The sequence below is a fragment of the Procambarus clarkii genome, chromosome 1 (genome assembly GCF_040958095.1).
Source record: "Procambarus clarkii isolate CNS0578487 chromosome 1, FALCON_Pclarkii_2.0, whole genome shotgun sequence".
Classification (NCBI taxonomy): Eukaryota; Metazoa; Arthropoda; class Malacostraca; order Decapoda; family Cambaridae; genus Procambarus; species Procambarus clarkii.
Window position 1 is genome coordinate 59,484,031 of NC_091150.1, and position 11,850 is coordinate 59,495,880.

At 48.3% G+C, this 11,850-nt stretch overlaps 1 protein-coding gene across 1 annotated transcript in view; it reads right to left on the bottom strand.

Annotated features, from left to right (window-relative positions):
• LOC123755425 (synaptogenesis protein syg-2) overlaps nt 1–2,270 on the bottom strand; it is a 773,573-nt gene extending 771,303 nt beyond the window's left edge. Inside the window, exon 1 of the mRNA XM_069312426.1 lies at nt 2,084–2,270. Coding sequence (XP_069168527.1) covers nt 2,084–2,243 — 160 coding nt within the window. The 5' untranslated portion in view covers nt 2,244–2,270. The remainder of the gene's footprint in view (nt 1–2,083) is intronic.
• Nucleotides 2,271–11,850: the final 9,580 nt, after the last annotated feature.

The following is an 11,850-nucleotide window of genomic DNA, read 5'->3' on the forward strand; positions in this document are numbered from 1 at the left end:
TTAGAGGCATTAAATATGCCAAAACTGGAAGACAGAAGAAAAAGAGGTGATATGATCACTACATACAAAATAGTAACAGGAATTGATAAAATCGATAGGGAAGATTTCCTGAGACATGGAACTTTAAGAACAAGAGGTCATAGATATAAACTAGCTAAACACAGATGCCGAAGAAATATAAGAAAATTCACTTTCGCAAACAGAGTGGTAGACGGTTGGAACAAGTTAGGTGAGAAGGTGGTGGAGGCCAAGACCGTCAGTAGTTTCAAAGCGTTATATGACAAAGAGTGCTGGGAAGACGGGACACCACGAGCGTAGCTCTCATCCTGTAACTACACTTAGGTAATTACAGACACACACACACACACACACACACACACACACACACACACACACACACACACACACACACACACACACACACACACACACACACACACACACACACCTACCTGCTGCTGATGCACCACACCTGTTCCTATACTTACTCCTTCTATCCTTACACACTTTTACCTTCCAGCGACACAGCGACCCGGAGACTACCCGCCCCCTGCGTGCCGGGGGAACCTCATACGCCCATTGAGATGTAACTCCCATGATTACCTGTGACAGGTGTGCCCAACATCTGTCTCAGGTGATGCGTACGGTCTACGACTCAATTCACCCTACTCGCTTGGTGGCGCCTGCTAGATTCCTCAGTAACTTAAGAAAGCACTGTCTTCCTGTCCCACTATTTAATGTGCTTAATAGGGTCCTTAAATGACAGGATGGTGAAAGCTTTTAGTAATTTACATCTATCTACTTTAATATACCATGTCCTTCCTCCCCCAGCCATACTTACTTCAGTCCTCCCCTCTGCCGTCCTTCGCATTTTCTTTCCCATTCACCTCCCTGTCAGTCTCCTTTCCGCTATCCATTTTCTTTCCCCTCCAACAGCCCCACTTCTCTTCACCACCAGGACCTAGTCTTAAAAGGGCTGAAAGCCCTTAATATTACAATGGTTGGCAGAATACCGAATGTTAGAAAAGTGCATTACCAATGAATACAGTGTACCATGTAGCGCCAGGCTGCGGCAGCGCCAGGCTGCGGCAGCGCCAGGCTGAGGCAGTACCAGGCTGAGGCAGCACTAGGCTGAGGCAGCAACAGGCTGAGGCATCACCAGGCTGAGGCAGCGCCAGACTGAGGCATCACCAGGCTGAGGCAGCAACAGGCTGAGGCAACACCAGGCTGAGGCAGCAACAGGCTGAGGCAGCAACAGGCTGAGGCATCACCAGGCTGAGGCAGCACTAGGCTGAGGCAGCAACAGGCTGAGGCAACACCAGGCTGAGGCTGCAACAGGCTGAGGCAACACCAGGCTGAGGCAGCAACAGGCTGAGGCATCACCAGGCTGAGGCAGCAACAGGCTGAGGCAGCAACAGGCTGAGGCAACACCAGGCTGAGGCAGCAACAGGCTGAGGCAGCAACAGGCTGAGGCAGCAACAGGCTGAGGCAGCAACAGGCTGAGGCATCACCAGGCTGAGGCAGCACTAGGCTGAGGCAGCAACAGGCTGAGGCATCACCAGGCTGAGGCAGCACTAGGCTGAGGCAGCAACAGGCTGAGGCATCACCAGGCTGAGGCAGCACTAGGCTGAGGCAGCAACAGGCTGAGGCAACACCAGGCTGAGGCAGCAACAGGCTGAGGCAGCGCCAGACTGAGGCAGCAACAGGCTGAGGCAGCGCCAGACTGAGGCAGTACCAGGCTAAGGCAGCACTAGGCTGAGGCAGCAACAGGCTGAGGCAGTACCAGGCTGAGGCAGCACTAGGCTGAGGCAGCAACAGGCTGAGGCAACACCAGGCTGAGGCAGCAACAGGCTGAGGCAGCGCCAGACTGAGGCAGCAACAGGCTGAGGCAGTAATAGGCTGAGGCAGCACCAGGCTGAGGCAACGCCAGGCTGACACAGCACCAGGCTGAGGCAGCGCCAGGCTGAGGCAGCGCCAGGCTGAAGCAGGAACAGGCGAAGGCAGCAACAGGCTGAGGCAGCACCCGGCTGAGGCAGTAACTGCCTGAGGCAGTGACAGGAGAGTGAGGCATGCAGCCACTTACCGTAGACAGTGAGGGTGACGATGGCCGACACGGTCGGAGAGTCGTTAAAGTCGACCCGACAAGTGTAAGTGCCAGAGTCGGGCCCCTGCGCGGGGTCAAGGGTCAGGCGGGTGCCTCCTGGGTCAGTCCTCAGACGCTGCCTCAGGGAGGGGCTAACCATCTCCTCCAGCCGCTCACCCTCACGAAAGTCAAGTCTGAGGACACAGAAAAATAGTGGTTCTTAGTTCACAGGGAGGTGTGACTACTGTATTTATTATTTGTAGTTACTACTTGCGTCTGAAGAATCGAGCAATTAGCTCTTGGACCCCGCCTTTCTAACCAATCTTATTTTTCCTCTGTTATATCCACTACATATATTTCTCTCTAACACACACACACACACACACACACTCATAACCATGAAGCAGCCCGTTGCAGCTGTCTAACTCCCAGGTACCTATTTACCTTACTGCACTAGAGGAAATAAGAAATAGAGCGGACATGATAACGATGTTCAAGACACTAGAGAGGATTGACAAAGTAGTTATAGCAGTAATGTTCACATAAAGGAATAGTAGAATGAAAGGACATAATTGGAAACTGGAAAAGCAGATGAGTCTTGAGGATGGCACGAAGAACTTTTTCAGTCTCCGAGTAGTAAATACTTGGCACCGACTGGATAAGGAAGTTCTCTAACACGATACACATCTTTATATGTAGTAGGCATTCATCAGTTTCATTTTCTTACATTTATATGTAAATGTAAGAAAAACGAATGAAAAAGAGTCACGCCATTGAACGGGCTTAAGATCAGATGCGACCCAGTAAACAACTAGGTAAGTACACACACACACACACACACACACACACACACACACACACACACACACACACACACACACACACACACACACACACACACACAAGGTAACAAGGATAAGGCAGGACAGAGAAGGCTGGGCAGACTGCATATTTCTTGACTGCCAAAAGGCCTCTGATACAGTACCGCACATGAGACTGCTATACAAACTTGAGAGGCAGGCGGGAGTAAGCGGAAAGGCCCTAGTATGGGTGAAGAACTACCTAACAGGAAGGAGCCAGAGGGTAATGGTAAGGGGCGAGAAGTCGGACTGGCGAACAGTAACAAGTGGAGTACCTCAAGGATCGGTGCTGGGCCCAATCCTCTTTCTAATTAACGTAAATGATATGTTTACAGGAGTGGAATCATACATGTCAATGTTTGCGGATGACGCAAAATTAATGAGAAGAGTTGTGACAGACGAGGATTGTAGGATCCTCCAAGAGGACTTAAACAGGTTGCAGAGTTGGTCAGGGAAATGGCTACTGGAGTTCAACACCAGTAAATGTAAAGTTATGGAAATGGGATCAGGTGATAGGAGACCAAAGGGTCAGTACACAATGAAGGGGAACTGCCTACCTGTAACGATTCGAGAAAGAGACCTGGGAGTGGATGTGACACCTAGTCTAACTCCTGAGGCACATATAAATAGGATAACGACAGCAGCGTACTCTACACTGGCGAAAATTAGAACTTCATTCAGAAACCTAAGTGAGGAGGCTTTTAGGGCGCTTTACAGTGCCTACGTGAGACCAGTCTTAGAGTATTCCGCACCATCATGGAGCCCCCACCTGAAGAAACACATAAGGAAACTGGAGAAGGTTCAGAGGTTTGCGACGAGGCTAGTCCCAGAGTTAGGAGGGACGGGATATGAAGAGCGTCTGAAGAAACTGAACCTTACGACACTAGAGAAAAGAAGGGAGAGAGGAGATATGATAGGGACATATAAAATACTCAGGGGAATTGACAAAGTGGAATTAGATGAAATGTTCACACGAAATAATAACAGAACGAGGGGACATGGGTGGAAACTGGAAACTCAGATGAGTCACAGAGATGTTAGGAAGTTTTCTTTTAGCGTGAGAGTAGTGGAATAATGGAATGTACTTAAGGAACAGGTTGTGGAAGCAAACTCTATTCATACTTTTAAAATTAGGTATGATAGGGAAATGGGACAGGAGTCATTGCTCTAAACAACTGATAGCTGGAAAGGCGGGATCCAAGAGTCAATGCTCGATCCTGCAAGCACAAATAGGTTATCTTGAGGTTATCTTGAGATGATTTCGGGGCTTTTTAGTGTCCCCGCGGCCCGGTCCTCGACCAGGCCTCCACCCCCAGGAAGCAGCCCGTGACAGCTGACTAACACCCAGGTACCTATTTTACTGCTAGGTAACAGGGGCATAGGGTGAAAGAAACTCTGCCCATTGTTTCTCGCCGGCGCCTGGGATCGAACCCAGGACCACAGGATCACAAGTCCCGCGTGCTGTCCGCTCGGCCGACCGGCTCCCTACCGGTACAAATAGGTGAGTACAAATAGGCGAGTACACACACACACACACACACATTTTTGTAGGTCTTTTTTCTGGGATTTGCCTTTGTGGTAAGACGCGTCACTTCACTCTTGTATCTCAGCATAATTAATGGGTCCGGCCACCAGGTCGAGGACCAGTGTCACATGGTGGTGGGGCTGGAGGGAGCACTGGTCGAGTGTGAGGTAGCCGGGTAGTCTGCGGCCGCCCTCGACCAGTTCCTGCTGCCACCATCTGACGCCCGTCACCGCTTGTATCTTCTTCTTCACCTCTTCAATGGTGTTCTTGGCCCTGTCCACCTGCACATAAAACTCGTTACCCAGAAGGGTCTTAACCTTTAACTGGTCCATATCCCTATGTCTTAGTTAGAACTAAGATATATAAACATAAAACAAAAATAACAATTACCGAGTATAGATAATGTAGATATCCGAATGATACAAATTTAGCTAGGAAGGATGCAAGATAAGGTAATTATCAGGAGAGAGGGCTAAGACATTACAACTACACAGCTAGGGGACTATACAAGATGAATTAATTTCATAAGACTCACTAACCACTATATTCGAAGTAACAAAACTATGGTGATTTTTTGTTTGTTTGCCGGGATAATATTCCTGGGCGGGCCCTGAACCTCTGGCTGGCCACTGCTGCTCATTTGTTGTTTCTGTCTTACATAGGTGGTGTATAAGTAATTGTGATTGATCTGTTCTCTTCAGTTAGATTATGGTCAGTCTGTCTGACAACTTCTGCTCTGTTAAATCTCAGATGAAATCTTATTGGGTTCATAACTCTTCACTGTGTTAGACAATGTTCCTTTGGTCTGTTGGGCATTTCTCCACAGTACTGACATTTCCTCTCACCTTCTGGAACCTGTAAGTTTATTTCCCATCCACATGGGTATGCACGCTTAATGCGGTTTAAGTGTACTTCTGTTGTTCTACTGCTCACTTTCATCAAAATAAGTAGCACATGGTAGTGGACGTTAATTATTGTGTCTTGGTAACTAATAGTGGCTAGTTATTGTGTCTTGGTAACAGGTAGTGGCTAGTTATTGTAAGTGTCTTGGTAACTGGTAGTGGCTAGTTATTGTAAGTGTCTTGGTAACTGGTAGTGGCTAGTGTTACGGTTCCCTCTAATATTTCTCCCCTGTTCCAGCATAAAGAGTCATATCTTCACACACCTGGAAGGTTCCCCGAGCTACAGGGAATAGTTTGATATAGGAGGCAGCTGGAAAGAGTACGCATTTGTGGAGAAATTGCCATTTCTAAGTATTATAGGTAAGGGGGCTTACGCCCCTAGTACATACAAAATGGCGACGTCCCTGCCAGATTGGCGCCAAGAACGTGAAGACGCCAGCAGGATGGCGATTGGCTGGTTGTGGTCACGAAACGAGAGTGACCAATGAGAGCCTGCCCCTGGAGGCTGTGACGTCATCGGGAGGCCTGGCTCAGAGCTTGCGGAGGCGCTGAGGCTCAGAGATTCATGTCCCTTTGACAAGAGTGGAAGTGCGTCAGTGAGCTCTCGCAATCGGAGGCTTTAGAAGCCCCGCTCAGTGGATTGTGCATCCTAACGCATTCTACCATCGTTATAGAAGACTAGTGTACTCCCAGGGAGCACGAAGAAGCAGAGTTTATTGACCGAAAGAGCGCCAAGTGATTATTGCTGTTAGTCTACGACGGACGTGAGCGGCGACACTGGGAGGGCAGTGTGCAGCCCTGCGGGTCATGCTCCAACGCGACGTGCCGAGATTACCAGCTGGTGACCGGAAAGGAAGAGGTGAAATTGAGGATACGGCCGGAAGTCTGGCAAAATTTTGCACGCACAGGTGGGCAGGCCTGTTGGAGAGGCACACATTGCTGGATTGAGCTTAAGCAGTGTGGGCTGAGCCTTCTCCTCTCCCCCTTGGGTCCAATAGTGGTGACCGGTCTTGAGGCATGACTTGGAGAGCTTCCTGGGTGTGATGTATTATACCCTAGTGGAGGGGGCAAAGACCCACGGCGTGGGGTTACAGAATCAGTGGTATGATCAACTGCTGTTTAACTGTAACCTCACGTAACGCATGTGGCTCACGTAACGTTGCTGAGCCACAGCAACGGCTGTGGTAAAATTTCGGAGATTAAAGCGTGTGTTGCTCTTATGTCCAAGAGCAACACACGCTTTGAATGTTTATAATTTATAAACATTCGAATGTTTATAATTGAGCATTATATGAAAGTGATACTATATTTGCACCACTCTATTATTATTGGAAATATACTATTGACTGGTGGTATGATCCCAGGTAGCTGAGAAACGAGTCTACCTTGAGAGTTGTTCTGTAAGACCTGACCTAAATAAGAGGTCAAAGAAATATAGACATGGAGATACATACGTAAAATAATTGGTTAGATTTGATAAATTGTTTAAGAGTATGGGCAGTGATCAAGAATATATACAAATGACTGGTTATGAGATGTGTAGAGTTTGCTGGAGGCGTGAGGCTCGTTTTCAGAGGAGCTTGAACACTTGAGTTAAAGAACTCGTGAGGGGAGGGCGTGCTCCGTTTGAGCCCCTGTTGAAGAGGAACCCCTGCTTGATATACCTTCAAGAGGAAGGGAGTGGACAGACGTTCGATTGTGGAATACTTTGTGCACGTGCCAGCTCAAGTCGTGAACTGCAGAAGGTGTTGAGGGGGCAGTTAATGCAGTTCTGTGGGTAGCCTGAAGCGCCCTGAGTGTCGCCACCCGGTCAGAGAGCGCCCTGCAAGAGACCTTTTGTGGTAAGCACAATTTTAACCAGTTAGTAGTGATTGCCTATAGTTGATCGTGTGCCCAGCGATCGTAGTAAGTGTTTGTTGATATGTTAGGCATGTTTTAATAAGGCAGAAGGCCTAAATAAGAGAGTAAAGATGGAGGAACGTCCGGGAGGGAGGAGCAACGTCCACCCCTCCAAGGGCTGGCAGGTGACTGAGGAGACTTAGGTCCTGGCAGAGGGGCTGCCCCTCGGTGGCAGGCAGAGGAACCACCCTGGATCATCACCCAGAGAGAGAGAGAGAGAGAGAGAGAGAGAGAGAGTGAGAGTGAGAGTGAGAGTGAGAGTGAGAGTGAGAGAGAGAGAGAGAGAGAGAGAGAGAGAGAGAGAGAGAGAGAGAGAGAGAGAGAGAGAGAGAGAGAGAGAGAGAGAGAGAGAGAGAGAGAGAGAGAGAGAGAGAGAGAGAGAGAGAGAGAGAGAGAGAGAGTGAGAGTGAGAGTGAGAGTGAGTGAGAGTGAGAGAGAGAGAGAGAGAGAGAGAGGGGGCAGTTGCAGCGTAAGGAGTGAGAGAGAGACGCAGCTGCAGTGTGAGGAGAGAGAGAGGCGCAGTTGAAACGAGAAGAGAGAGGCGCAGCTGCACAATGAGTTTCACAGATTAAGCTGCAAATCAAGAAGAAAATACTCCCAACTATCAAAGTCGCTACAGAGCCAATGTAGCGGAAGGAAGATCCACTGCGATATGGTACAAACAAGCCACTGGCTGCTACTCTTTCAAGCCTGACAAAATGATATCCAGAGACATTGCAGTAGCCATTCACAGACTCAGACTTAGTTACAAGTGCTGCTGGAGGTAATAAACCCAATAGTTAGAGGGGGTCACGTCTGTGGAACAGAAGCAGAGGCGCCACTATTGCACTACTTACTGGAATGTGAAGCTACTGAAGCCCTGCGCATCAGACTCTAAATTAATCCAACGACAGCAGCTGCATTAGATGCACATTCCACAGCGACTTCAATGATTAGAAAAGCCGTTAAAGAATGGGTCTCACTAGAGAAAGTTCTGCACCTACATCCGCCACCAAGATAATTTTATTAAAAGAAGACTAAAACAGAAAAGAAAAAGAAACAGGGAAAAAGGAGAAAACCCCACCTCCATTTAATACTTTTACCTAAATATCAGAGTAACAAGGTTATCGCGAATAACCGAACTCAATTACGGGCTCACCATAGCCCGTGCTACATGGGCATTTCATTCTGACTAGCTAAATCTAAAACAACAACAACAACATGCAGCGTGAGGAGCGAGAGAGAGGGGGCGCAGTTGAAGCGAGAAGAGAGAGAGAGAGGCACAGTGAGGAAGAGTTGAGATGAAGCGAGGAAGAGTTGAGATGAAGCGAGGAAGTGTTGAGATGAAGCGAGGAAGAGTTGAGATGTGTTGAGCGCGGGCTTGTCTCTGTACTTGCACGATGGGATGACCTCAAGGTAAGGCAGAGCGACTTACCATGTTTTGAAGCTCTTGAGGCCGTGGCATTCTTCGAACATTTTAAGAGAATAGCGACGTTGAAGGAATGTCTGGAAGAGGATTGGGCTGCATTGGTTCAGAGCAGATTAACCGGTGAGGCCAGAGAAGCGTATAACATGCTGGACCTAGAGGAGTGTGCTAGATACGACGCGATCAAGAAGGCAATACTCCACTCATTTAGACTGACTCCGGAGGTCTACCGAAAACGTTTTCGAGAGCGTATAAGAGCATCAGGAAGGTCGTACGCAGAGACTGCTCGTGAGATGGAACGAAAGTTTCTAAGATGGCTGAAGGCAGAAGAGGTGGAAACAGTGGATGATCTTAAACAGTTGATAGTGATGGAGAAGATCATCTCGGTGCTCCATCAAGAGTTCAAAGTCAGAATGAGAAAAGCAGAAATTAAGGACCTGAAATGGTCCTTAATTGGAGCCTCACCCTCACCTTAGGTGATGGTCTAAGGTGAGGGTAACTGGGGAGCATCATGATGGTCTAAGGTGAGGGGTAACTGGGGAGCATGGTGATGGTCTAAGGTGAGGGGTAACTGGGGAGCATCATGATGGTCTAAGGTGAGGGTAACTGGGGAGCATCATGATGGTCTAAGGTGAGGGTAACTGGGGAGCATCATGATGGTCTAAGGTGAGGGTAACTGGGGAGCATGGTAATGGTCTAAGGTGAGGGTAACTGGGGAGCATCATGATGGTCTAAGGTGAGAGTAACTGGGGAGCATCATGATGGTCTAAGGTGAGAGTAACTGGGGAGCATCATGATGGTCTAAGGTGAGGGGTAACTGGGGAGCATGGTGATGGTCTAAGGTGAGGGGTAACTGGGGAGCATCATGATGGTCTAAGGTGAGAGTAACTGGGGAGCATCATGATGGTCTAAGGTGAGGGGTAACTGGTAGGTGGTAGTGGAGAAAATTCCTGTAAATTATAACAAGTGTTATGGAGTCCACTCCTATTTCTCCCCAAATTCAGTGTTAAGAGTCATATCCACTGACCCTGCTGATTCCCTGAGGTGCAGGGAGTCTTTTGGTATATGAGGCGACTAGATTGGTCACATAATTATGGAAAATTTGTATTAATAAGTTTGTAGGTAAGGGAAGGGGGGTCGCGCCCCTGGTACTTACAAAATGGCGACCCTTGCTTACAAATCCACCATTTTGTGGGCGACGCTAAACGGCTGGGGATTGACTAGCCAAAGTCACATGACGTGGCTGACCAATCAGGGTCCGCCGTGACGTCACCGAGAGACCTGGCTCGGCACTGATGGAGGGCGATGTGCAGAGCTGATCTGACTGTGGATTCAAGCGGACGTGCGTCGAAGAGCTCTCGAGGTCTCGAGGCTAATCCATTGCGCCTCGCTCGATGGATTATAATCAGCCATCGCAGTCTACCATTAACGCTGAAGATACTGAGCTCCTGTGGAGCGTAAAGAAGCCAAGTTTAAGGGGTAAGGAAGTGCCAAGAACTTGAGCACAACAGTGGGTGACGTCTCGGGAGGGCATGCCTGGCGCCCGAGAGTCTGGCTTGTTGTGTCGAGCAGTGCTGCAGGGACTGGGTCACATCTACTGAGGTGGAGGAAAGACACCGTTTCCAGATCCAGAAGAAAACGTCTCATTGAAGGAACGTGTGTATACAGTGACCGGCTCAGTGACCAGTGGTTGGACCAGTATTGGAATACCTGAACTCTAAGAAGTGGCATGGAGACGATGCAATTACATCACGACACTTGAGGCCTTGCAAGACGCTACTGGATAACCGAGGAGCGACCTGGGACCCGTGTGGAACCTCACACTATTGGAGGACAGGCATTGTGGACAAGAGTGATTAAGGTAGATCAGATTTCTGGCCCAATATTCCCTTGCTGATTAGGCTAGATAGGCCAGTAGATGCATAGATACATAGCCAGTAGATAGACGTTGATGAAGTGGCCCCCCTCGAGAGGGTGCGAGTCCCCATTTAAATCTGCCCAGCTGATGGAGTTGCCAGAGGTCGTGAAAGGAGAGCTGTTGACGATCTCCAGAGCATTTATTTATATATCTATTCATGTACCATTTCTATGTATACACGTGTGTTCATGTAGCTTTTCGTTAGTAAATTTCATATAATTTTACTGAAGTGTTTGAGTGTGCCTCCATATAATCTCTATGAGCATACACATATGATATTATAGTCCCCACATATGAACAGTAAGTTTTATATGAAAATGTCCTAGTGGCTGGCAAAGATAGGGTAACACAGATATGTATGGAACATTCCCTAGGCTGGAAATCCTGATTTAACACTGTGAGTGTAGCAACACGTATGCTGTTAAGCAACATAGTGCATAACCTCTGAACTGCACTGCTGGGGTGCAGAGATATAAAAACCAGCTGGCGACCTTGTGATAGTGGAGAAACGCATGTGTGGAAGAGAGACCTATGACCGTTTTGTTATGGCGGGTCAGTCTCAGAGGTAGTGCTGTTGAAGATAAATCTGAGTCTTCCTTCACTCCTCCGTGGGCCAAGGCTGGAATTGCTGGTAGCAATTCCCCCGTGGTTGACTGAAAGGCTCCCAGGGGGATCAGTGGCACCCAGGTGGTGGTAGCATAGACCTGGGGTGGTGGGCTTGACGTGGTCCTCATCTTTGGGACCAACAGACTCGGGTGAGTTATGTGGGTCAGACAGACTTGACTGTTCTTTACCCTTAACTCCTAGCAGCCCCCTTGGCCCAGCCAAACCACCCCATGTAACACATGGTAGGTGGAGGAGGAGAATTTTCCTGAACATTATAACATGGTAGTTGGAGGAGGAGAGGATTCCTGTACATAACAGCATGGTAAGTGGAGGAGGAGAATATACCTGTACACTATAACATGGTGGGTGGTGGAGGAGAATATTCCTGTACATAATAACATGGTCGGTGGAGGAGGAGAATAATCCTGTTCATTATAACATGGTCGGTGGTGAAGGAAGAGAATATTCCTGTACATCACCTTCTCTAACAACCAACTTAGTATTACATTGGAGCACAAAACGTAGCACTCAGTATTACTGACAAAGTTACAGTGATCACGGACGACAGTAAGACTCACTCAAACTGGACCTATTTAAACAAAGGTTACATAATCTCTCTGAACACCTGCTGTATTTGGGGAAGAGCACGTAC